Source organism: Diospyros lotus, chromosome 14 (genome assembly GCF_014633365.1).
Source record: "Diospyros lotus cultivar Yz01 chromosome 14, ASM1463336v1, whole genome shotgun sequence".
Taxonomy (NCBI): Eukaryota; Viridiplantae; Streptophyta; class Magnoliopsida; order Ericales; family Ebenaceae; genus Diospyros; species Diospyros lotus.
Genome location: NC_068351.1, coordinates 33,711,988 through 33,739,951, shown reverse-complemented (window position 1 = coordinate 33,739,951; position 27,964 = coordinate 33,711,988). Strand labels below are relative to the sequence as shown.

At 40.2% G+C, this 27,964-nt stretch overlaps 1 protein-coding gene across 1 annotated transcript; it reads left to right on the top strand.

The window, feature by feature from the left end:
• Positions 1-9: 9 nt before the first annotated feature.
• Positions 10-27,949, top strand: LOC127789928 (plant intracellular Ras-group-related LRR protein 9-like). Its single transcript, XM_052319030.1, has 3 exons — positions 10-833; positions 26,734-26,900; positions 27,008-27,949. The coding sequence occupies exons 1-3, from the start codon at positions 81-83 to the stop codon at positions 27,654-27,656; spliced, it is 1,569 nt and encodes a 522-aa protein (XP_052174990.1). The 5' UTR covers positions 10-80; the 3' UTR covers positions 27,657-27,949.
• The last annotated feature ends 15 nt before the right edge of the window (positions 27,950-27,964 follow it).

Genomic DNA, 27,964 nt, shown 5'->3' with positions numbered 1-27,964 from the left:
TCATAAATACAGTTATAAGCGCATCCACTTATAGAAATCGAAAGGATATCTCTCTGCTCTCTGCTCCCTCTCCCTCTCCGATGGATCCAAACCCTAATAGCTTTCCGATTCTCTCCTATGTGATGTCGAAGCTCCCGAGTATCGGCCCCAAACATGCGGCCGGTGCAGAATTTGACGTCGAGAAGCCGCCGCCTGGTGCGTCGATGTTGGGGGAACCACAATTCGATCTGGAGGATCGGATGCCGCGATTGACGGACCCCGAGGTGATCGAGGCTATGCGGTCGGCGGTCTCTGAGGTGGCTCAGGCCCGCTCCGTGCTCCAAACCCTAGGGGACCGGCCGGACCATGAGACTGTCGACGTCGCCAAGGCCAAGGTGGTCGAGATTGACACGAAGCTCTCGAAGCAGCTCGAGGGGATAGTGTTGTCGCCGCGGCCGACGGAGGCCGACCGGCTGGAGTGGAACTTGCGGCTCGCCGAGAAAGAGAAGAGTTGCCGGGAAACGGCGGAGAGGGAGAGGCAGCTGTACAGGGCGGTGATTGCGTTGGATGAAATGCACGAGTCATACGGGAGGATGTTGAGAAAAGCCGAGGCTAAATTGGAGAAGATTTATGAGGCGGCATTGGCTGGCGGCCGTGTGGAGGAGGAGGTGGAGGAGGGAGATCGGGTGGTGGAGGTGGAGCAAAATGAGGAGGTGGTTGGGATTTTGCAGCAGGCGTCCGGGAAGGGGTTAGAGAGGATCGATCTGTCGGGAAAGCGGCTGCGTTTGATACCGGAGGCGTTTGGCCGGCTTCGCGGGCTGGGCGCGCTTAACCTGTCATCTAACCAACTTGAGGCAAGCCTTATTCTCTTGCTTTGCATAATTTCAAAAAGATAATTTTGACCTCTAATTAAGAGCATTACTTATTGAGCTGCTCTGTTATGTGGCTGTTAGGATTAGCTACTGCATTAGGACATGGGAACTTCTGGAATGGTTTACTTGGAACTGTATGTTGATGGTGACTAAGTATGAGCGGTGGATTGAGTTTGGTTAACCTGAAACCCAAAATTTATCACCCTGCTAAGAACTGGGATGTTTTTGCATCACTAAGATTAATATCAAATTCTCTAGAACATGAATTTAGCTTTATCAATTAACATGTTTAAGCATTGTTCTTAATTATATTTTTGGTGAAGATATTATTTGTAACCTTGCATCTGTTTCAAATAAGTTATAAATACAAAAGAAAAAAGTAACATTGTCAAATTATTTAGAGCATAAGTTTAACTTTATCAAATAACATGGTTAAGCATTATTGTTAATAATGTTTTTTCAGTTACATTAATTCGTAACTTAGCATTGGTTCAAATAACTTGAGTTAAAAACACAAAAGGTTAAAAGGAACATTTGCTTTAGTTGTCTATAACATTCATTAATTAAAAAAAAAAAATTAAAGTATGAACATAAATAAAACTAAAATCAATAATTTCCATTTTTTATTTTTTCCGGAAATTATATTTTGTTAGTTATGTATATTTTTAGGGCAATTTAGTAAGTAATTAATGAAATTGAAAATAAAAATTTATTATTTTGCTTAATGTTGGGTCAGAGAGTTAACTTTATATTACAAGTCTAAATTGAATAGTTTTGAATGTGGTTAAGAATTGATAAAATGAAGAAGAATGGAGAATAAAAGGCTGAGAATTTTGCCAATAATAGGTGTAATAATTTGTAATGGGGTATAGCTTCCATATTGGCTCGTAAAGTGCTGTAACAGGGTTACACACATTAAATTAGAATATCAGAGGCACGATGTACATGTTTCTTACACAATTTGAATGTACCACTAGGGTATGCTATTGATTGGAATTGTACCAAACATGCCATCGTTGCACTTTCTTAACTTTGGTGCCTGTCTTTTTACCCCCAGGGCTTATGGGTAGCTGGCAATCTACTATTTAGCATGAATTTAAATTACTTTTACAGGAGGGAGAAAAATTTGGCTCAAGTTTACTGCGTAATATTGCCAGCCCCAAACATGAATTTGGATTAGTTTGTTCTCAATGATGTGAAGGTTTTAGACAGCCATAGACAACTACGAGAGTTTGAGAAGGAGAGTAGTGAACCTAACACTAGGGTTTAAAATGCATATATGGCGCCTATGGGCATAGTTTGGCTATGGGAATGTCTGTCATCCTCATAGTTTGTGAGGAGAGAAAAATGCATTTAAGGTGTTTATGATCTCCTCTTGAGCAATCTGTGCCAATTCACTAGATAATATTACTTTGGCCTTTGGTAAAAATGAAATGAAAGGAAGAAAAATACACATTTGAGCATTTGCTGCTTCATTTAATGCTTGACTAATTAAAACTAAGCAGCATTAGGCTTTCAAGCCATCTGTTCATGTTTCTGTTATTTGAACTGTGCCAAGTTCTTTTGTGCTTCATGCTTGGAAATGTCTTATTGTTTCCCAAAAAAATTTCCAGTGCTTTGGCAGTTATTTTCATACAACTAACTATTCCTGTTTACCATGATACCATCTCTTGCCTTCTTCTTCCTTTCGTTGATAGTTTTTTTTCCTCACATCGAGACTTGGTTCAACTAGACCTACTTGACTCATGGTTAGAGCGTTGCTTTTGTATGGAGTCGTTATGTTTCAGGCTCACTTCTTTTTGACTCATGTTGATTTGAATTTTTTTGTGTTGCTTTAGTAGTGTGTGTAATTTTTTCCCCGCATTCATTGAGCACTGTATTGCGAGGACAACCCCAAAAGTCCTGTATGTTTGGTTCTTATATTTTAGTCAATATTATGCTTGCATATATTATACAGTTTGTCTTTCACCAGTATGTTACGAAGACAATTGAAAATTTAACATTCCTAGGTTTGAAAGGGTAAACTAGCTCAATTAGGAGTGATAATTGTTCAATTTACCATAGAGGGTTTAGCTTAGTTTGCAAGATGGGCATGGCCCTGAGGCTTGGCAAAAAAGCACCGAGCACCCTTGTGTTTTCAGAAACGTTAGGGACCTCCCTTGACCTTATCAAACTCATTTTGTCCCTCCCTCTCTCTCCCTCTCTTGTTCTGTTAATCGGAGGAACTCCATTGCCCCCAGCAAAAGGGTGTTTTAAACCCCACCGCAACAGGTGTGATGGGTCTAACCCAACAAAGAGAGGGGGAGGGGGGGTCAGTCAAGGATGACCAGAATGATGGCCAAGGACAATGATGGTAATGGCTGAGGACAATGTCAATGACAATGGCTTTGGTTGAGCACAATGATGACAATGGTTCAGGTGATGGTTCCTCCCTTATCTCTCTCTCTCTTTCACACACACACCCGCACACAAATATTCTCTCTCCGTGGTTCCAGTGATGGGTTGGTCCTTCCAGCAATGGTGGTGGCTGGCTGGCCTCTCTAACCCATTCGAGCAGCTTCTATGTTAAATAAATCCCCGGTATGTTAATCAAAATGCAATCTTTGCATTACTAATTGTTTGCCAAATCTCAGTCTACAACATATTAAAATTTGGTATAGTTTCATGCTCATTAAAGCCCTCAAAATATTACATCGAAATGGTCAACTTGTTATAACCATAAGCTGTCGAAAGTTTCTCTCCTCCAAGCTGTTGGCTACTTGTACCATCCTGTCAACTGCCACATAGGCTATACTGTGAACCGTTCTTGTAACCTTGTTGACAGTTTTGGCCACCCTTGCAAGCTTAAATTTTTCACTTAGACCTTTCTAAGAAATTTCCCTGCTGAATTATGGTAACATGTCAATATAAATTCTCATTAATTAAGGTCTTAATTGGGGTAATTAACATGGGTTAATATGTTGTACTTCAACAAGATGATACTTATCTAGAATTCGCAATAAGATCTGTAGAAGATAAAGAAGAATTCAAAAGAGGACTATCATGAAGACTCCTAAATTATAGGAGATAAGATTTATAAAGATAAGATTATCTAGTTCTAATTATTCTCCTAAATTTTAGAGATAGATTATTTGTATTTTAGATAACATAAATATCTTGTAAAGTAGATTAGATTAGACTCCTACATTATGTAGATGTCTTGTGTATATATTGATATCATATATAAGGGAAAGAACAACGATTTTATTCTCTCTAGGATTAATTTTCTGCATGGTATCAGAGCATAATTCTCTTCTCTTTTTTCCCTGTTAGTCCTAGCCAATTTCCGCCAATTCACTAAGGCGTTTCTGTCCGATTTGTTCCCTTTCATAGCCGCTGGACTTGATCAACTTGTGTCATGGCCGGAGTGAGCAGCCAACCCTCTGAGATTGTTCCTTTCCAAGCCACCAATTCTGTGAACATGGACAACAACAGTCCATTCACAATCACCGGTCATAAACTAAATGGCCAGAATTTCATTCAGTGGTCACAATCCGTTATGATGTTCATATGTGGAAAAGGGAATGATGATTACCTCACTAGAGCAATCAGCAAACCGAAAGAGGATGCAGCATAGTACTGGATCTGGAAGGCTGAAAACAACATGGTGATGTCTTGGTTGATTAACTCGATGAACAATGAGATAGGTGAGAATTTCTTGTTATACAATACAGCCCAAGAAATTTGGGAGGCTGTTAAAGAAGCCTACTCCCACGTTGAGAATACTTCCAAGTTGTTTGAGATAGAAAGTGTTCTCAATGACTTACGACAAGGTGAGTCCCAAGTCACTCAATATTTCAATTCTTTGAATAAGTTTTGGCTTCAATTGGATAAGTGTGATACTATCCAATGGAAGTGCACTAAAGATTCTGCCAAATACAAAGAAATAGTGGAGAAGAAGCGGCTGTATAAGTTCTTGATTGGTTTAAATAAAAACCTAGATGGTGTGAGAGGTAGGATTCTTGGTTCAAAACCTCTACCAAGCCTTAGAGAGGCGTTTGCTGAGGTTTGCAGAGAAGAAAGTAGGCTGAAACTAATGTTAAAGCCCTCAAATTCAAGCCTGGAACATTCTGCCCTATTTACCCGAGGAGGCAGCCTATCAAATCCCAAGCAGAAGAAGGGTCGTCCTTGGTGTGATCATTGCCACAAACCTGGTCACACAAAGGATACATGCTGGGATATCCATGGCAAGCCCCTGGATTGGAAACCAGCACATGAAAGGAAGAGTAAGGGAAATTTTACAGCAACCGAAGAGACAACTTCGGCCTCAAACTCAAGCTTATTTAGCAAAGAGCAGATGGAGTGGCTGCAGCATAATTTTGGGAAAACCCAGTTGCAGGGTTCTACAGTGGCAGCAGGTTCTATAGCCCACAAAGGTAACCCTTTACATGCTTTTATTGCTAATAGTAAGCTATCTATCCTATGGATTGTTGACTCAGGAGCTTCCAATCACATGACTAGTAATGGTGGACTGTTAACAAACATTCAGCCATGTGACAAAGAGTGGAAGGTAAGGATTGCTGACAGATCATTAGCAAAAGTAGCAGGAATTGGATCAGCTGTTCTGTCCACTGGTTTGACACTAAAAGATGTCCTATTTGTGCCTAATCTAGACTGCAACCTTTTATCTGTTAGCAAGCTCACTATTGATATGGAGTGTGTTGCAAAATTCTCAAAAGATGTATGTGAATTTCAGGATCGGATTTTGGGGAAGATGATTGGCAGTGTTGAGGCATGTTCGGGACTCTACATTCTTCAAGGGACTGACTCCAGAAAAATTGAAGTAAAATCCAGCTATTGTCATTCCACTTCACCTCCTTGTTTCTCTAGTTTTCATTCCAATAATAGTGCAATTATTAGGGGTGAGCAAAAGTTTGGTTAAACTGAACTAACTGAACCGAACCGACAAATTTGGTCGTTTCGGTTCGGTTTTTCAAAAGAAACGGTTCGGTTCGGTTATTTTTGCCCTTAAAAATCGGTTCTTCGGTTCGGTTCGGTTATTTTAGTAAAAATAATCGAAAAACCGAACCGAACCAAATAACAATACCCCCTCCCCCTGAATCGAACCGCCCCCTCCCTCACGCTGGCGCGGCAACCCCCCTGCCAAACCAAACTGAACCGGCCCCCCCTCCCTCACACGGGCGCGACACCCCATGTCTGCTACCGTCTTCTCTTCACTCTTCTCTTCGTCATTCTCTCTCTAAGACTCTATCCCTCTCACCATTTCGTCTTTCTCTTTGAGATCTGGCCGGCTGCAGCACTACCTCATCTCATCTCTTCATAGATCTCAGATCTAGTCGCGCGGCAACACTGCCTCATGGTCATATCTTCGTCCCTTCTCTCTTCCTCCACCATCACTCGCTGTTGCCGATGGTGAAGACGAAGGCTCTTAGAGTTCGAGGCTTTGTAGATCAGGCCGCCTCATCTCTTCATCTTTTCTCTCTCCCTCCACCATCCCTCGTCGTCGCCGATGGCGAAGACGAAGACGAAGACGAAGGCCGGAGACGAAGATGATGCCGATGGCCAAAGACGAAGATGACGCCGATGGTTTTTAGGTTAGTTTTCTAGGTACAACTTTTCTTTTACATTGAAAGTTTGAAATCTAGATCTACTAAATCTAACCATTAGATGTTTTTAATTTTTGGGTATGTGGGTCACCGTGGTTGGGGGAATCCGATGATAGGTGGCCGGCGACTCCGATGATCGGTTCCGATCATCGGAATTACCGGCCGACTAGGTGGCCGGCGACAACAGCAAGGCAGTCTCTTGTTTATTTTTGTGTTCTAGTTCGTTTTCGATTCATTTTCGGTTCGGTTCGATTAGTATAGTGTAGGCTTCGGTTAGTTCGGTTTCGGTTAGCTCGGTTAGTTGGGGTGGGTCGGTCGGTTCGGTTCGGTTATTACATATAGTTCGGTTCGGTTCGGTTCATAATTTTTGAGCTGTTCGGTTCGGTTATAACCGATTGCACACCCCTAGCAATTATGTTGTGGCACTATAGATTAGGACATCCAAACTTTGCTTATCTTCAGAAATTGTTTCCTTCTTTGTTCAAGAATTCAGATTTACACATGTTTCAATGTGAAATTTGTCAATATTCCAAGTATGTTCAGACTCATTATCCTAGTCTCAAGTATACTCCATCCTATACATTTTCTTTGATTCATAGTGATGTATGGGGGCCTTCTAGAGTCAAAAATGTTACCGGGGCTCGTTGGTTTATTTCTTTCATTGATGACCATACCCGTCTTACTTGGGTCTTTCTCATGAAAGATAAATCTGAAACTGGCCACATTTTTCAAACTTTCCATACCATGGTGAAAAGACAATTCAATGCTAACATTCAAGTTCTTAGAATAGATAATGCTAAAGAATATTTCAATTCAATTCAATTCTAGGCACTTATTTGTCCCAACAAGGCATCATTCATCAAAGTTCTTGTGTTGATACACCCCAACAAAACGGGATTGCAGAACGCAAGAATAGACACCTATTGGAAGTGGCCCGATCCTTATTATTTTTTGCTCATACTTCTAAACATTTTTGGGGTGAAGCTATTCTTACGGCTACCTATCTTATCAATAGAATGCCCTCACGCATCCTCAAATTTCAAACTCCTAGTCAGCTTCTTCTTGCCTCTTTTCCTCACACCCGGGTGCTTTCTCACCTTCCTCTCAAGATTTTTGGGTGCACTTCATTTGTTCACATTCACTCTTAATTTCGGAGTAAACTTGACCCAAAATCCATCAAATGTATATTCCTTGGCTATTCTCCACACCAACGAGGTTACAAATGTTATTCTCCTAGCCTTCAGCGGTTTTTCATATCCATGGATGTAACCTTTTTTGAAACACAACCTTATTATCCCAAAACCAATATTCAAGGGGGGAATACTCCAAATCCTCAAGAATATCAGTTTTGGGATTCTTTTTGGGATCCTCAGCCTAACCACCAGCAACCAGAACTTGGAATTTCTCTATCTAACCAACAACAACAGCCTGAAAATCAGCCACTGCCACCTATAAACCCTATAAATCCGTCTCCCTCTCCTCATGAACTTCAAGTTTATTCTAGAAAAAGGTCTAAACAGAAAGAATGTAGGGAACCAACATGTCCTGAGGCTGACAAAAATTCTGATCTGGATTCGGAATTGTTGGAAAAGGGGAAGACTATGCTTGCTGGCCAAAATTCTGAAATTTCAGAAAATTCAGCCTTGGATGAGGATTTACATTGGCCTATAGCATTGAAAAAGGGAGTACGATCATGCACTCAACACCCCATTCACAACTACATTTCCTACAAAGGTCTCTCACCTAATTTCAGTGTTTTTATATCAAATATCAGTAAGGTGTAGGTTCCTTGAACAGTTCAGGAGGCTTTTCAACATCCTAAGTGGAAGGAGGCAGTTCTTGAGGAAATGAAGGCTTTGAAGAGAAATGGAACTTGGGTAATTACTGAATTACCTCTTGGAAAACATCCTGTAGGTTCCAAGTGGGTATTTACAATTAAATACTGAGAAAATGGAGAAATTGACAGGTATGAAGCTCGTCTAGTGGCAAAAGGGTTCACTCAATCTTATGGTATAGATTACCAAGAGACTTTTGCTCCAGTAGTAAAATTGAATACAATTAGAGTCTTACTATCCCTAGCTGTAAACTTGGATTGGCCACTCTACTAATTGGATGTGAAGAATGCTTTTTTAAATGGAGACCTTGAAGAAAAGGTATATATGGAAATCCCTCATGGATTTGAAACTAATCTCACAAAGAACAAGGTATGCAAATTAAAGAAATCACTATATGGGCTCAAACAGTCTCCTAGAGCCTGGTTCGAGAAATTTACAAAGGTAGTCAAGAAATATGGATATGTTCAATGTCAGGCAGACCACACCTTATTCATCAAAAACTCCTTGGGAGGTAAAATATCCATACTTATTGTATATGTTGATGATATAATTGTTACAGGAGACAATATCTCTAAAATCAGGAAGCTTAAGGAAGTGTTGGCAAAAGAATTTGAAATCAAAGATCTTGGAAGCCTAAGGTATTTCTTAGGTATGGAAGTTGCAAGGTCCAAAGAAGGAATATCAGTTTCTCAATGAAAGTATATCCTAGATCTCCTCACTGAAACAGGAATGTTGGGATGCAAACCAGCTGATACACCAATGGAAACCACTTTAAAGCTGGATGTGGGCAAAGAAAGTGCTCCAGTGGACAAAGGAAGATATCAAAGATTAGTGAGAAAGCTTATATACTTGTCTCATACAAGACCAGATATAGGTTTTCCTGTGAGTGTGGTAAACCAATTCATGAATGATCCTAGAGAAGGACATTTGGAAGCTGTATATCGGATTCTGAGATATCTTAAGATGACACCAAGCAAAGGACTAATGTTCAGGAAAACTACTAACCGAGGGGTGAAGATTTACAGTGATGCTGATTGGGCAGGATTAATTTGTGATAGAAGGTTAACCTCCGGATATTGCTCATTTGTTTGGGGAAATTTAGTTACTTGGCGCAGCAAGAAGCAATCTGTGGTATCTAGGAGCAGCGCAGAGGCTGAATTTAGGGCTATGGCCCATGGGTTCTATGAGGGTATATGGCTAGAACGATTACTACAAGAGTTACATGTATCTATGGCACAACCAATACAAGTATTATGTGACAACCAATTGGCTATTAGTATTGTCAAAAACCCAGTCCACCATGATCGAACAAAACATGTCGAAATTGACAGGCACTTTATTAAAGAGAAGTTAGAAGAAGGAGTTTTTCAACTGAACTATACTTCCACAAATAGCCAAGTTGCAAATATTCTAACTAAGCCACTACCAAGAAGAGTGTTTGATGAGCTAAGTGCCAAGCTTGGCCTGAATAATATATTCAGCCCAGCTTGAGGGGGAGTGTAGAAGATAAAGAAGAATTCAAAAGAGGACTATCATGAAGACTCCTAAATTATCGGAGATAAGATTTATAAAGATAAGATTATCTAGTTCTAATTATTTTCCTAAATTTTAAAGATAGATTATTTGTATTTTAGATAACATAAATATCTTGTAAAGTAGATTAGATTAGACTCCTACATTATGTAGATGTCTTGTGTATATATTGATATCATACATAAGGGAAAGAACAACGATTTTATTCTCTCTAGGATTAATTTTCTGCAAGATCCAATGATTTTTATGCTGTCTTTCAGCTACTTAATGCAACCCTTTTTCCTTACTTGGGCTTGGGATCGGCTCTGAAATCGCTGTAACAGTATAAGTGTAACATTCCTGAACATGCTTTGCTCCTTAACTGATTTACTTGTTGCTCCTTCTCTTTCTCTAAGCTCTCAAAATTTTCGGAGAGATCCCCTTGATTTTCTTCCTCTCTCTTCTCAACCAGCCTCTTACTTGAAATAGGAGATTCTCTCTTAAAAAACTTTGTCACAACTCATGGGTAGTGAGAAGGGCATTATTGTAATAAGGTTGTAGTAGTTAGTAGGAGGTATTTTGTGAGTTGTTAGGAGCACATGGGTGCTATTTTCCAAATTTCAGTTACTATTGAATAGCTTATAAATAGGCCCTAAAATGTAGAGAAATGCATGTTGATGAATGAAGTGATTCTTATCTCCCGAATTCTCTCTCTCTCTTGTTTTCTCTTTAATCTCTCCCTCTAACTCTCTCTTTGAATTCTCTCACCCTCCTTTAATTCTATCATCCAGTTTCTCTCCCAAATTCCAATCACAACCCTAGGTAACCCTAGGTATGTGACAAATGGTATCAGAGCCAGTCGTCCTCGACTGTGATTCCGATGTCAGGCTGCGTGTTGATCGGTTTAATTGAAGCGCGCCAGAAGGTGTTCGGAATGGCGGAAGGCGATCGATGAATCACTTCGAGTCCAGTGATGATTCGAAATTGAACGTTGTTTTTCCAATGATTCGGAAATTGAAGCGAATGTTGCTGTTTGGACGATACGGAAATTGAAAGCGTACTGGAAGGACTCTTGATAACAAGGAACGTGACTGGAAGAGACAAGGCGTGGAAGCAGAACAGGCGAGTCCTTCGATTAACTTTCAGTGGACTTGAAGGCGCGGAAAAGGTCTGGGCGAGCGCGGAACCCCAATGATTTCGATTGAGATTCTAATGAGTAAGGAAGGCAGTCGATTATAGATCAGTTGCAAGTGGTGAGGCCGAGCAAAGCAATTTCGGCTCGGAATTGGAGACGAAGCAGCTAGGTGAGTTCCGACAGTGACTCCGAGAGAATCTGAAGATAGTTCAGGGTGGTGTGGTTGGAAGTGGACGCAGGCTTGGGCGATTACAAGCGATTACCATAAGAATCCAGGCGATACTGGAATCCGCAATGAATCTGATATAGAATAGGAGGATCGTGATCTGCATGCGGCCATAGGCTATTGCTCTCAGTGACGAAATCATATCAGGTAAGGAGGAGTTACGCAGCGGAAGTTGCTTCAAAAGCAAGACGTTGGTCGGTGATTGGGTGTGGAATCGAACAAGTTACGGAAGGAGATTCAAGAAGCAATAAACTCTGGGAAATTCTGGAGCAAATTGGACAGTGATTGGGCATGGGTTGGGGCGATTGTTGAATCTGATTGACCGAAGGAAGCTAGCAACCGATTTGGAAGCCTCTTATTGATCCTTGAATCACTTTGATTCCGGCAAACTAGTTGTATGTGGTTGAGGTGAGAAGGCTGAACGCGGTTAGGTGCGGAAGTTCAGGTCCAGGTCACTGCATGTGACTGAGTAGTGAAAGAAGGTGCCATCGGCAACGGTCCAGAGGAGAATTCCGCAAGCAGCGATTCTCATTTGCCTTGATTTTGATTGTGACCCTTAACTTAGATTTGGAAGTTAAGCGAGAGGTGAGTCTTAGGTGAATTCTAATTTGACTCGGGCGAGAAGTGAAGAAGTCTCGCGGCTGTGAATTTCAGCTCATATTTGAATTGCTAAAGCGAAGTAGGTGGAATCCTTGGCTATTTAACCAAGGCGACTACTGTGTGGTGGGTGATTCTCCTAGGCGACTACTATGAGCTGATTTCTGACGGAATTTCAGTGACTTGGGAAAGTGAGAGTTGGCAGTTCACAAGAAGTTGCAACGGGAACCAATCAAATTGTTAAGAAGCTGAAATTTGGAAGGCGACAGTCCTTAGATACTCCATCGTAACTAAGGCAGAGGTTTTGGGTGAGTTGGAAGCTGATAATAGGCTAACTTGAAGGCCGAACAAACTCGATCAGATCTCGGAGATTGATTTGGAGGACATTCAGCTGCAGCTAAAAAAAAAACTGATTCAGGTTTAGGCTATTGCTAGGGCAAGGTCTGAGGTGGATTAATGTTGCTGAATTAGAAGTAACAATTGTATTGGCTTGGGTTGCTGAATTTTAGTACAAGAAAATTTCGGAAGAGATTTTTGGAAGCTGATCAAGAGGCGGTTGCAAGGTGTAATTTCAGGGAATTGAATTGAAGAGATGGCCGAAGGATTAATTGCTGCAACAAAAGAAATTAAGGACCTCCGTAGGCAGCTGGACGATTTTTTGATCCTGCATTCACATAAATTTCAGACTGCTAATCGGACTTTGTCAACTTCAATTCCAAGTGCCAATTTGCCCACTCTTGCTCCATTGGCTATTCCGATGTTTGACAGGGATAGGCCAAAATGGTGGATTTGGCAATGTGAACGGGTGTTCTACCAACATCGAGTAGCTGAAAAGAAGGTAAAAATGGCCGCAGTTAATCTGAGTGGAATTCCATACGTTTGGTTCCTAAATTGGAGCTGGGGAATGGTGGAATTGAGCTGGCCGCAATTTGTAATTGACTTGTGTAACCGGTTTGGAGAAAGGACCAAAACCTATATGATCAATGGAGCTTCTAAGGCTATTAATTTGGAGATGCAAGAAGCTGATGAGGAAGAAAAAGAAGCAGTAGAAGGGATCGAAGAATTGGGGGATGACAGTCCAACAATTGGCAACATCTCAAGCACTCTCACTGGTACTGGAAATCCAGCTGCTAAAATCCTCAATATGATACTGTTGGAGGAGGTAACTGTTGAGGATAAAGCTGAGATGTTAGCTAACAGTCCGAGAGCCAAAGATCTTGGAATGGAAACGCCCACAACAGCCTTAGATTGTGGAGATTTTAAATCTATTTCCCTTGAAATAATAGGAATGGAAGGAGTGGCTGAATTACCTACTCTAAATCAGGTAACTCCAACTGAGAAATCAGTTAATTGGAGGGAAATTTGTGCCTTAATCGAAGTGGATAACCAATGGAGGGCAGTTCAAGAATGGTTAGAGGTTAAGGGAGGATGCTTGCATGAAATTGATTACACTAAAACCTTCCAGCAGTATGTTTCTGATTTAGAGCAATGGAGGATGCAGAAGGATAAAGTGAAACAAGATGAAAGGAAGAAAAGGAAGGGATTCTTTGTTGAAGGAACCGAGACCCTTGTTATTTTGCTTACTCATGTTTCCATTGGTGTGGCAGCAAGACATACTACTGTTGCTGTTGAGGAGAAGGAAAAAAGAAAGCAAAAGAGAAGGGAAAAACAAGATAAAAAGAAGGAAAAGCGAAGAAGAAACCAATGGGTGAGGACAGGCATTGGATGAAGAAACAATGGCTTGGTTGTAATAAGTTTCTTGGGGACAAGAAACCTTTCAAAGGGAGGGGAATGTCACAACTCATGGGTAGTGAGAAGGGCATTATTGCAATAAGGTTGTAGTAGTTAGTAGGAGGTATTTTGTGAGTTGTTAGGAGCACATGGGTGTTATTTTCCAGATTTCAGTTACTATTGAATAGCTTATAAATAGGCCCTAAAATGTAGAGAAATGCATGTCGATGAATGAAGTGATTCTTATTTCCCTAATTCTCTCTCTCTCTCTTGTTTCCTCTCTAATCTCTCCCTCTTAACTCTCTCTTTGAATTCTCTCACCCTCCTTTAATTCTATCATCTAGTTTCTCTCCCAAATTCCAATCACAACCCTAGGTATGTGACACACTTCTACCAGCCATTTGCCATATTACTCCTGTTGGTTGTTAGAATTGAGTAGGTTGAAATAACCCAAGAAAAGCAGGGGGGAGGGGGCATGAATTGGGATTTTACAAGTTTTCCCAATGATTGACAAGTTCACTGTTATGAAGTGAAACAAACCTAAAATAATCTAAGGCTTGATTAATTTCTATGAAATCTGTGAAAAAATATATACAAGTTATTACCTAAATGTTCTCCTATAATTTAGGAGAAGATTAGGATTATCAAATTCCTAGAAAATAGATAATCTATCTCTAAAACTTAGGAGATAAATATAAACTCTACAACAAACTTTACAACTTAAAATTACAAACTTTAAATATCAACATTATCAGATTCTTCTTGTTATCCGCATCCATTGACTTGATCTTTTCCTTTGAATTTTAAATCTCCTTCGGAACTCCTCATCCAACACTCCCCCCCAAGTTGGAGAATAGATAGACATCATTCCCAGCTTGCCAATCAATGCTTCAAATATTGGTCTTGTAACAGCTTTTGTGAACACATCAGCTACTTGATCAGTGGTAGGAACATAAGATAAGTCAATCCCTCCTTCTTCAATCTCTCTTTTTATGAAGCTCCTATCTATCCTCATATGTTTCATTTGGTCATGCTAGACCGGATTTTTCACAATGCTAATGGCTGATTTGTTATCACTAAATACCTTTATTTTATGAGATAAAGGTATTTCCAAATCTTCCATGATCCTTTCCAACCATATGACCTCACATATTCCTTGAGCTATGGCTCGAAATTCGGCTTCAAAACTACTTCGTGCTACAACCGATTGCTTCTTGCTTCTCCATGTGATAATGTTACCCCAGAGCTTGGTGAAATAACCAGAGGTGGACTTGCTATCTTCTCTAGATCCAGCCTAATCTGCATCTAGATAGCCTTCAATTCCTCTTTCATCTGTTTTTGAAACAACATCCCTTTTCCAGGTGTACCTTTTAGATATCTAAGAACATGAATCGCTGCATTTATATGTTTTTGAGTAAGAGAATGCATGTATCGACTAATTATACTTACTGAATAAGCTATGCCTGGCCTTGTTAGTGAAAAATAAATTAATTTTCCAACTAATTTTTGGTAGCTTTCCTTTTCCACTGGAGTATCATCCTTTTCTTCAACATTCCACCCTTTTTCTAATGGAGTAGCAATCGGCTTGCAGGCTAGCATTCCAGTTTCCTCTAGTAGATCAAGTGTATACTTTCGTTGGGAGATGAATAGGCTTCCTTTGCTTCTTGCCACCTCCATTCCAAGGAAGCATCTCATACTCCCTAGGTCTTTGACTTGAAATTCCACCCTCAATTTATTCTTCAAGTTTTCAATCTCTTGGAAATCATCTCCTGTCATAATAATATCATCAACATAAACTATTAGTATTGCTTTCTTTCCACCCGTTGAGGATTTTATGAACAATGTATGGTCGGCCTGTCATTGTTTATATCCCAATTGATTTAAGGTCATATTGAATTTCTTGAACCAAGTCCTTGGTGATTGCTTCAATCCATATAGAGATTTTTTCAGTTTGCACATATTTCCACTGCCAATTTTTTTCTCAAAACCTGGGAAAATTCTCATATATATTTCTTCATCCAAATCACCATTAAGAAAAACATTTTTAATGTCAAATTGAAGTAAAGGCCAATCTAAATTTACAGCAATAGACAACAATACTCTTATAGAATCCAGCTTAGCAACAAGTGTCTCCTCATAATCAATTCCATAGGTTTGTGTAAAACCTTGGGTCATTAACCTTGCTTTATACCTTTCAATACTCCTGTCTGCCTTATGTTTAATAGTGAAGATCCACCGGCAGCCAACTGTCTTCTTGTTTGGTGGAAGTTTCACTATCTCCCAGGTCTGATTTTCAATTAAGGCACCCATTTCTTCCATAACAGCCTTCTTCCACTTAGGATCACTCATTGCACTATGAATATTTGTTGGAATTGCAATGTTGTCAAGCTTGGCAACAAAACCCTTAAACTGAGAAGACAACTTTGTATAGGTTAGGTGGTTGGAAATTGGGTATTTCACACATGATCTTACCTTTTACCCCTTTACGTGGGGCTATAGGAATAACCCAATCTAAACCATCTTCCCTACTATCAGTAGTGTCTCTCCCTGCTCTATCTCCCCTTGCTTTTGTGTCACTGATGTTGCCAACAACCACATCTGGTTCATCCTCCATTGGACTAACATCTAAGGGCAATGGTAGGCTGGCATTATGATGCAGTGTGTAGCGCGTGTGTGAAGAAAACACACCAAAATAAACTCTTGGAAGAGCAAACTTCAATGGCCAAAGCTTGGCTTTCAAAAAGACGCAAAAACAAGACTGTTTTGCTAAGAAAACCCAAATAGGTTGCTGAAATTTGATTAAGAAAAATTTGATTACAAACTTTAGATCCTAGGCATATTTATAGTATTTAGCTAATCCAAATCCATATAATATTTGGAAAACAAAATCCAACTTGAATCATAATAGAAATAAATCATAAAGAAAAGTTAACTAGAATCCTAATAAAAATAAAATCCTAATCAAACATGAAGTAGAATCCTAAATCAAGTAGAATTCTAAAACTTAAGAAGTATTAAAATAATATTATGGCACTACTATTTTGGTGATATTGTTCCGATTTGGTTGGGTCGGCCTTGGGCCGAGTCTTGATTGGTGATCGCATCATTCACCTTCACTTGAGAAAAAATTCGACCTCGAATTTTGATTCTGTTTGGACAAATCCACATCCGATAAGTACGAAGAGAGATTAGCCACTTTGAATGTTTAGAAATACCCATATGATTAGGCAAATCCACAACATAAGCATTGTCATTGGTCTTCTTTGGAATCTTGTAAGGACCATACTTCTTTGGCTTGAACTTGTTCTGCTTTCCTGCTAGAATCCGTTCATTTTTCAAGAATATCATGACTTCATCTCCAACCTCAAATACCTTGTGCTTCCCATGCTTGTCAGCTGTCGCCTTGTACTTCTTATTTGTGCAACTTTTATTTGACATCTTCTTGAACTGTTTGAACTTTTCTACTAAGGGAACATAAGCAAAGACATTCCTTCCCCTCTTAACCCTATCTTCGTTGGCATGGGTCCAACCATCACCATGTTTGTTGCCCTCCACCTCCATTGTATTATTACTATTAGATTGAGGACGTTGAACCTTCCATCTTGAGCATTTCTCTAATCTGGTAGATCTTATTGCCTTCGATTCAACCATGCCAGAGCTTGAATAAACTGTAGAAGGATTTGCTACCATGACCTCCATCTCCTTTACAGTCGCAAGTCGATCAGAAGAAATGCCACAATCATTGGGTTGCGAAGCAATGCCTGAGTCCTCAGGATTGGAAAATACCCCAGTATGAGTCAAAAACCTTGGAGTTTCTGTCATGTTAGCAGCATAAATCAGACTTGAGTTTGTAGACGTTGAGGTTGCTGGGACAGCATAATCTTCGAAATCAAGCTTCAAACTCATCGAAAAGCCATTCTTTAGTTTATACTCAACGTTTCCCCAATAGTTGTGTTGCTGCGCATTCCTCCTGACCCCTTTACCACTAGGGTTGGCTATCATACAACCAAGATCATCCTCATCGTCGCTATCATCCATCATTCGTCTTCTAGGATTAATGAGGACAGGATTAATGGCTGGTCTTCCCGGTTTAACATAGCCGGCTTGATTCATGCCATTAGTCCGGTTCCGATTATCCTTAACTCGTTGTAAAACGCCCAATTGGTTGCGGATTCGCTCCAGTTGCTGCTCCTTTGTACGAGTTATTTCTCGTTGTTCTTCGATTGCTCTCCAAACCGCGGGTAGCCCCCGATCACCGTCACGAGGCTGGTTGCTACCGTTACCTTCAAGATTAACCATCTGATTGGTTGATAAACCGCTCTGATACCACCTGACGCAGCGTGTAGCGCGTGTGTGAAGAAAACACATCAAAATAAACTCTTGAAAGAGCAAACTTCAATGGCCAAAGCTTGGCTTTCAAGAAAACGCAAAAACAAGACTGTTTTGCTAAGAAAGCCCAAATAGGTTGCTGAAATTTGATTAAGAAAAACTTGATTACAAACTCTAAATCCTAGGCATATTTATAGTATTTAGCTAATCCAAATCCATATAATATTTGAAAAACAAAATCCAACTAGAATCATAATAGAAATAAATCACAAATAAAAGTTAACTAGAATCCTAATAAAAATAAAATTCTAATCAAACATGAAGTAGAATCCTAAATCAAGTAGAAACATGAAGTAGAATCCTAAATCAAGTAGAATTCTAAAACTTAAGAAGTATTAAAATAACATTATGGCACTACTATTTTGGTGATACTGTTTCGATTTGGTTGGGTCGGCCTTGGGCCGAGTCTTGATTGGTGACCGCATCACATTAGGTTCAGGATGGCCTTTGGGTCTTCTAGAGTAGACAAACAAAGGATTGTTAGCTGCTGGATTTGGGCTGGAGGCTGTTTTCTCATGCCCGGATTTAGTAGGAGAACACTTTGAGGAAGAGCCAGAGGTGTGCGAGATAGGAGAAGCTGTAGGAATTGTTGCCAGTGTATTATCAGTGGCTCCTTGAGATGCTCCCCCTTGAGAATACACTGGCAGGTTAGGAGCAAGCGGAGGCAAGGAAGGAATAGGGTCATGGTGAGTGCTGGGTGTTGCTATAAGAGAGTCAAGAGAGGGATAAAATGGTAGATGCTCATAGAATGTGACATCAGTGGAAATATAGAATTTGTGGGTGGTTGGAAAGTAGCACTTGTAGCCTTTTTGGGATGGAGAGTACCCAAGAAAGATACATTTGTATGCTTGGGATCTAATTTGGAACGAGATGGATTATGGTTATGAACATACACAATGCACCCGAACACCTTAGGATCAAGAGAAGAAAGATAGGGTATATCTGGATATGAGTCACAAAGAATGCTAAGGGGGGTTTTGAACTTCAAAGGTTTAGATGGAAGCCGATTTATTAGGTATGCAGCTGTGAGGACAGCTTCACCCCAATAAAAATTAGGAACATTGGTGGTGAACATTATGGCCCTAGCCACTTTTAGAAGGTGGCGGTTTTTTCTCTCAGCAATCCCATTTTGTTAGGGTGTGTAAGGACATGAGCTCTGGTGAAGGATATTATGCTCGGCCAAGTAGTTGGTGAATTCATTAGAAAAATACTCTCGGCCGTTATCAATGCGAAAGCTATGTATAGAAGTTTGAAACATATTCAAAATGAATGTATGAAATCTTTTGAAAATGTTATTTGCTTATGATTTTCTTTCATTAAGTACACCCAACAAGCCCTAGAGTAATCATCAATGAAAGTTATAAACCATCTAAAACCATTGACATTAGGACATTTAGAGGGACCCTAAATGTCACTATGTATCAAATGAAAGGGTTTAGAGGGTTTATAAGATTGAATAGAATGGTGAGATCTAGACTGTTTTGCAATAGTGCACTGTTAGCATGAGAAAACTTGATCTTTATTGATGAAAATTTCTGGATACAATGATTTAAGATAAGGGAAATTAGGGTGCCCTAGACGTTGATGCCATAACAAGACTTTGTCACTAACAGTTACGTTTAGGGCAACTTTATTGTGAGAAGAATTTGGGATATCACCAATCAAGTAGTAAAGACCATCCATCACTCTAGCACTGTCAATCATCTTCCCCGATGCTTGGTCCTGAAAAACGCAATGAGAGGGAAAAAAATGTTACACTACAGCCCATGTCATTTGTCAACTTACTAACTGATAACATATTGTATTTTATTCCTGGGACATGTAGTACTAATTGTAGCTTTAGTTTTGACACACAAATCATGCCAATTCCCAAGGCAGGAGAAGTGGTACCATCAGCCATTGAAATATTAATTGAGGAATGGCATGGAGTATAATCAGTCATTAGGTTTTCAGCACTTGACATATGATCAGAAGCCCCCGTATCAACTATCCAAACATTCTTAGGCAGTCTCTTGGTAATTAGGGAGGATTGAGGATTAGAAGAACCTGACTGATTTGCACCTTGATTTAGTAGCCTGTATAAAGCTTGGATTTGCTCCTTGGATAGATTCAAACTTGGGCTGGTTTTGATTTCAGTAGAAACTTCGGTAGCATAGGCAGATCTAGGATTTTCCTTCTTCATTCTTGGCTTCCAGTTGGGTGGTTTGCCATGGATTTTCCAGCATGTTTCCTTCATGTGGTATGGTTTCTTACAATGATCACACCACAATTTTTCCCTTCTTGGATTCCGTGATAAAGATTCCCCTTGTTTGGTTGTGGCTAGTGCTGAATTTTGATGGTTTAGAACCGGTTTTGCTTGTTGCAGCATTACCCTACGTCTACTTTCTTCTCTTCTAACCTCTACAAAGACCTTTCTTAGGGCTGGTAAGGGTTTTGAACCCAAAATCTTTCCTCTAACTTCATCGAGATTAGTGTTAAGCCCATACAAGAAATCAAAAATTCAGTCTTTTTCAACCATCTTACTGTATTTAATACTATCAGCAGGAGATTCCCAACTAATAGTATGACATAAGTCCATTTCATGCCACAATTCTACTAAAGTATTAAAGTATTCGGTAACACCTAGGGTACCTTATGTAGTAGATCTTATAGCTGACCTGATTTCAAAGCACTTAGAGGAGTTTTCTAGGTTCGAATACATCTCCTACACCGAATCCCAGATTTCTTTTGTTGTTTTATAGAAAAGATAAGTCCTACTTATTCTCGGCTCCATTGAGTTGATCAACCATGCCATAATGGTTGAATTTTCTGTCTCTCGTACTCCATAGGTTGCTGGAGTTGCAGGAGGAATAGGAATAGATCCTGTTAGATAACCAGCTTTACCCTTTCCTTTAATCACCAACATAACCGATTGAAACTATTCTCTGAAATTACTCTCATTTAACTTATGTTGACTAATTTGCAAAGGGTGATTAGCAATGGAAATTATGGGATTGTTTTGCTAAGACGGAAAGGACGAAGAAGGAAGAGGACTTGGAGAGCTAGTGGTTGATGCCTCGGTTAGGGTAGGATTAGGTTGGATGTCGGCCATTGACGTAGGCACGAACTTGGATGAAAAAACGGGCAGAGGTTGATTCAAGATCGAAGAGCAGGCTCTGATACCATGAAACAAGTCGAAAATAATCTAAGGCTTGATTAATTTCTATGAAATCTGTGAAAAAATATATACAAGTTATTTCCTAAATGTTCTCCTATAATATAGGAGAAGATTAGGATTATCAAGCTCCTAGAAAATAGATAATCTATCTCTAAAACTTAGGAGATAAATATAAACTCTACAACAAACTTTACAACTTAAAATTACAAGCTTTAAATATCAACATTATCAGATTCTTCTTGTTATCCGCATCCATTGACTTGATCTTTTCCTTTGAATTTTAAATCTCCTTCGGAACTCCTCATCCAACGTGAAGCTGCTGGCAAGTTACAAACATTTGCCAAAATGCGAAGGGAGACTTGTTTGAAAAATGAATGCTTGTGATAGATTAAGGAGGTAGGAGATATAAGACACCACAAATTTATAGTGGTTCACTTCAACTTCTTCCAAGCCTACTCCACTCTAGTACACCAGAGAGTTTTAATCCGTTATGATATTAATCAAAGTACAATGATGCCTTGCCACACTAACACAAACCTTAAGCTAGCATCCCCTCTAGCATATATCACCATAAGAGTCTATCCCCAACTCATGGATTCTAACAAAAATGCTAATGGTTCTGGTCCAAAACGTTGGTTTGATATGACCCTAGGGTTTGGCTAGGGTTTAGGAAGGGAATTTGGAAGATATGGAGGGAGATTAGACTGGAAGAGAGGAAGAAATAGCAAGAGTTGGAGAAGATTTACAGAGAGAGAGAGAGAGAGAGAGAATGGAGGGAAATTGAGAGAGGGAAAATGGAATTCAATTCATTCATTAGCTAACTTCCTCTAACTACTAAAGCCTATTTATAGGCTTACCATTGAAGATGCTAACAACAACAACAGAAAATGCAACTAATAAGGAAAATACATGACATGTATTACTAATATATTCTTAGGGTTCCTTGGGGTCGTGACAATCCCCACCCCTTCAAACAATTCTTGTCCCCAAGAATTGGCAGTTGTTGACCCCATTCCTCAACCGATTCCAGCCTTAACAACGTGGTTTCTTCTTTGCCTTTTCTTGTTCTTATCTCGTATTCTCCTTTTCTTTTGCCTTTCCGTGTCTTTTTCTCCAAAAACAGCAATATTAGGATTTGTTGCAACACCTATTTCAGCCATCCACCCATTCCTTGTTGCTCTCAAAATTAATTCTAGTTGATCGGTAACGCTTTCCACCCTATCCTCTCCAACAGTAGAGAGTAATTTGAACTGCTTTGCAGGCCAAAACCTGATTCGATGCTGCCACTCTCCCATGGAAATATAAACAAGCAAAGCAGCAAGAGCCTCGTTTCTCTCCACAAAAAATTCCTCCACTATCTCCCCAGCATCTGCTCCTTCCTCAACTTTAGTAGAGGTCTCCTTCATTGGGGTATCTCTTACTTCCTGCACATATAAACTGTGATTCCCATCTACCGCCTTGCTTGTTCTTTCCTCCTTGCTGGATTTTTTTGTTACAATTGGCTGGTCCAACTCCAAGTTTTCCTCAAATTCGTGTTCTATCTGATTTGCAGCCATAGAGGCTCCTTCAATCTGTTGGCTGCTCTAAGTAGATCTATTAGGCTACAGCTCATTCTTTCTAAATATGGCTTCCAAGGCGCGTTCTTGATCCCTTGCTTTCTCAGCCGCTTGTTTCACAGTTGCAGGCATCATCATCTTAACCAAGGGCCTCAATTCGTCCTTCAGACCTCTAATAAAATTGGAGACAAAGTATCTCTTTGTTAAGGCAGGTTGCAAGGTCAACATTAAAGACCTTAATTCTTCAAACTTGTCCTGATACTCCATCACCGATCCAACCTGTTTAAGTTTGTGAAATTCGTCAATCGCTTCAGTCATTAACTTCTCTCCAAATTGGTCACCTCGATCCTCCACAAACTCAGTCCGATTAACCTCCATTTCAGTTGAAATACTGACCCGATACATCCTAGCAAGCTGAACTAGCATTTCATCCATTCGATCCAGCGTTTGCTTGAAGTTAGCGCAACTTCTCTCCCATGACTGCACATCATTTTCCCCAGTTTCCTCAGTTCCTCTTGAGTTGAATCCATCAAATCTCCCCATAGAGAAATGTTGAGACTGCATCATAGACTTGCTATTATCATGAAGCTGTTCTTTTTCGTACAAGTCCATGGCATAACCAGCATTGTCACCTTTGAATCCCGGTAAAGCCAGAAAATCTTCATTCTAGATGCTGAACTCTTGGTTTTGATGAACAATGGTACTAACTCTGAGGCCTTGTTTACGAAGTGAACCCAATTGTCTTGAGACCCTCTAGCAGAACTAGGATGGTTGGTTAGCTGGACATGGTTCTGAGATAATGGCCCACCAGCAGTTGGATAGGAGTTTCCTAGCATAGCAATCATCTGCGGAGAAGCTTGTTGAAGTCCACCATTGATTAGTCTGTTAGGGCCTTGAACACTTAAATTTCCAGAGCCACTGTTGGTAACTAAATTTAGGCGAGAAGCAAGACCAGGCATAGATAATCCTCCACCAGAACTCATGCTTCTCTCGATGCTTCCCCCACCTACCATATTTCCCATTGAACTGGTTATTTGAGGACTAGCATTTCCCAGAATTGGTGACACTCCAAGTCCTGGAACCACATTGCGGTTACCCATTGCTGCAGCAGCAAAATGCTAGAAATAGAACCACCAACTCCATTATTGTTGCTACTAAATCCAGGGCTTCTGACAACACCAATTCCACCTCTATTTGTCATGCTTGAGTGATCATGTGAGCTTCCAAGTACACCAGAAACCTCCCCTTAGTTACTTTTAAGGTTGATAGTTCCTTTTTTTAGAATGATCAACAGCCTCGGAAATCCATCTTCCATCAATCGTTTTGTATAATCTTCCTGAATCTTTGATTCAGGAACAATCTCCAATAATCACCACCGAGACCAATCTTCGAGTCTGATTTTTCTTTGTTGAACTGCTTGAATTTGTCGGAATTGCAAGAATAACTACCCTATCAATATCGTCTCCTGTTACGATGCAGTAGCCGAGAATCGTCTACTACTAATACGCCTACTCTAGCAGTCCACTTACACCTCCACAATACGAGCCTGACTGTTATGAACTCGTCGGAATCACAGCCCGATCTGTCTGACCAAATCGTTTTCCAATTTAGAACCGACCGCCTGCTCGTTTGCAACGTTCCTCAATTCACACGACCAAGTCGTCCTCCAACTCTCGGAGTCGGAATCGCTCGACCACCATGTATGGAGATACAAAATGTCAAACAAGACTAGCAGGAACGAGTCCCAGAACGATGCCAATCTCTGTAAATACTTACTGTATATCGTCGAAATTCACAGCTCAACTCCCAAACCTACTGCAAAGGATTGTCGCGCCTTCACTACTCACTGAATCTAAGTAATTCTCGATCGCCACCCAATCACCGTCCACTATCTCGCTTCTGAAGCAACTTCCGCTGCGTAACTCCTCTTCCTATCAAGTCTGAGTTTGTCACTGAAATCAATTGCATATGGCCGCGCATGCAGATTCGATCCTCCCGTTTTGTATTAGATTCGTTGCGGATTCTAGCTCGCTTGGATTCTTATGGTAATCACTTGTAATCTCCCCAAGCCTGTGTCCACTTACCCAATCACCGACCACTGGCTCTGAAATCGCTGGCTCCGCTGCAATCTTCTTGGAGTCTCTGTCGGAACTCCCCTGTACCGCTTCGCCTTCAAGAGCGGAACAAGAGTTGGTTGAGCTTGGCCATTACCACCTGATGCTGCTCCGTTTGCTGCGCCTTCAAAATTCAAGTCGGATTGAAATACGGAATCGACCTCGCCTACAATTCACTGGAATTCCGCCAGGCTTAGTTGCACTAAATCGCCTTGGTTACTGCTAAAACTTCCGGATCACCGTCGAGAATCGTTGGCTCTGATACCAAATGATATGACCCTAGGGTTTGGGTAGGGTTTAGGAAGGGAATTTGGAAGATATGGAGGGAGATTAGACTGGAAGAGAGGAAGAAATAGCAAGAGTTGGAGAAGATTTACAGAGAGAGAGAGAGAGAGAGAATGGAGGGAAATTGAGAGAGGGAAAATGGAATTCAATTCATTCATTAGCTAACTTCCTCTAACTACTAAAGCCTATTTATAGGCTTACCATTGAAGATGCTAACAACAACAACAGAAAATGCAACTAATAAAGAAAATACATGACATGTATTACTAATATATTCTTAGGGTTCCTTGGGGTCGTGACATGGTTGAATCCAGTATTGTCCAAACAAACCATTAGAAAATGTTCCCTTAGGATGAAAACTTGTAGGTTTTTACATTTATGCATGCAAGCATTGTTGATGCAACTCCTGGGCTGAAGGCAAACTGAAACTTGGGTATTTTTAACATTGTATCTTTCTGCTTAGTGATTTATCTTATTGTTTACCGCACTTATGTTCTGCCAGTGGCTGAAATTCTCATAGACCTTAAATTTTTGTGTCTAATGCTGTGGCAGTTGTTAAAAAAGGATCAACTTATTGAAATGGTTTTGTATTCTGTTTGATAGAACCGATGATTAGAAAGCTAGTGCCATTTTGGATGGTAGTTCTGGACCTTTCTGTTTCTTTAATCAGAAAGGATATAGGTAAATTGTGTCCTGCGTGATTAGGGTGGCAAGTGAACAGAGCTGCTTGCTAATGGCTCAAAGCTTGGCTTGATTAGGGCTCATTCAAGCTTGTTTTTGGTTAAATAAAACAAGCTTGAGCTTGATTTTTAAGCTCGTTTAGTAAACAAGCCAAGGTTGAGCTTTAAGGTGCTCAACTTGTTTGGGTCGTGAACAAGCTTGTTTGTAAACTCACTTATAAGCTCGTTTATAGGCTTGTTTGGAGTATAATTTGAAAAAATGTGTGGTTTTTATAATTGAGAATTTTTGTTGCTATATTATTTAATATTTATTTAAAATATATCAGAGTACATTAATTTATATGTTCTACATAAACAAGCCTAAAATCAAGCTTATAATAATTTTTAAGTTTAAAACTCATGAACAGGCTTGTATGTAGCTTGCTTAAAGCTTGTTTGAAGCTTGTTTAAAGCTCGTTTAATAGAAATGAGCTGAGCTCAAGCTCGAGCTCAGGGTTGGGCTCAACAGGCTTTTAAATAAACAAGCTCAAGCCTCATTTTTGAGCTTGAGTTGGGCTGAGGCTCAAGCTTGAGCTTGATAAAATTCTTAATAAACAAGCTTGAGCTTTTATAGGCTTGGCTCGGCTCGTTTGCAGCCCCATGTGCGATGCATGTAATACGATCTGTTTAGTAGTCTGGATTTTACGAACAATTCTAACTTGCAGATGTATCCCATTAATTTGCAAACAGCTGAACCCAGCTCACCTGTACATTGAAACTATTGCAGATCAAAAGAGTTTATACCAGGAAAGCATTAAATGGATTAGTAACATAACTGCATAGATCATTTATGAATTTGGCCTGAATTCATTTATTTGTTCCGTAGTCATCATCCTTGCAGAACAATTGAACCTAAACACGTTAGCATGTTGTGTGTTTCTTAGTCAAAGTGGATTATCATGGTAAATACAATGTCTTTTTTCTGCAAGGATTGATTTGGTGGATATTGTAATCCTGCTGTAACTGACATTTAATGTTCTAAATCTTGATGTCTATTTTCCTGATGTTGGAGGGAAGCAGGCAATTCCTGATTCAATTGGAGGCCTAGAAAATCTCGAGGAGCTTAATCTTGCTTCAAACCTTCTGGTTTCTTTGCCAGACTCCATTGGATTGCTGCTCAAATTGAAGATTCTAGATGTTTCTGGAAATAAGCTTGTTACCTTGCCTGACAGCATTTGTAGGTGCAGGTAATCACAAGGTTGAATTTGGTTGAAAGTTTACTGTCCTATCTATCAGGTGATCATGACAGCATTTTTTTTCTTGGACCATTTGGTTCCATCTTTGACTGTTCTAGGTCATTGGTGGAGTTGGATGCGGGCTTCAATAGGCTGACTTATCTGCCTACAAACATCGGCTATGAACTCATGAACCTAAGAAAGCTTTCTATCCATTTGAACAAGATCCGTACTCTTCCCTCTTCCATAGGCGAGATGAGATCTTTGCATACCCTGGACGTACATTTCAATGAGCTACGAGGCTTGCCATTAGCTATAGGGAGATTGACCAACCTTGAGATACTCAATCTGAGCAGTAATTTCAGCGATCTAACAGAACTTCCTGACACAATTGGTGATTTAACCAATTTGAAAGAACTTGACGTCAGCAACAACCAGATCCACGCCCTCCCTGATACATTTGGCCGGCTTGAGAATCTAACCAAGCTCAACTTGGAGGGAAACCCTCTTGTAATTCCACCGAAGGAGGTTGTCAGTGAAGGGGTTGAAGCCATTAAGGTTTTCATGGCTAAGAGATGGCTCGACATATTGGTGGAGGAAGAGAGGAAGAGCATGCTTGAAATGCAGGAGGAAACACATATCGGATTGCTGACTCGCAGCACCTCCTGGTTGAAAAATGTTGTTTCTGGTGTGTCTGGAACCGTTTCAGGATACATGGGGACACTTGGAAAATCTCCCGTGGACCCTTGCCTTGATCAGCAGCTATGATCTTATCCTTCCTTTCCATGGCACATCCATTTGATGAAGATTTTGTGAAACAAGTCGTCTATTGTTGCCCCTTCCTTATTTGACACTGCTTTAAGTTGTATGATCGAGTAGCATCTTTGCATAGCACTACCCAGAATCCTCTGAAATGTCCAATGCATTTTTGTACATAACTAGATGGTTAGGGACCCAACTATGTTGTTTCCTTTTGATTATAATTCCATATGACTGTATTGGACGCATGGAGGTTCCTTTTGCTTATTTACGTGCAATAATATATGGGTATTCATAATGTACGAGACTCGTCATTT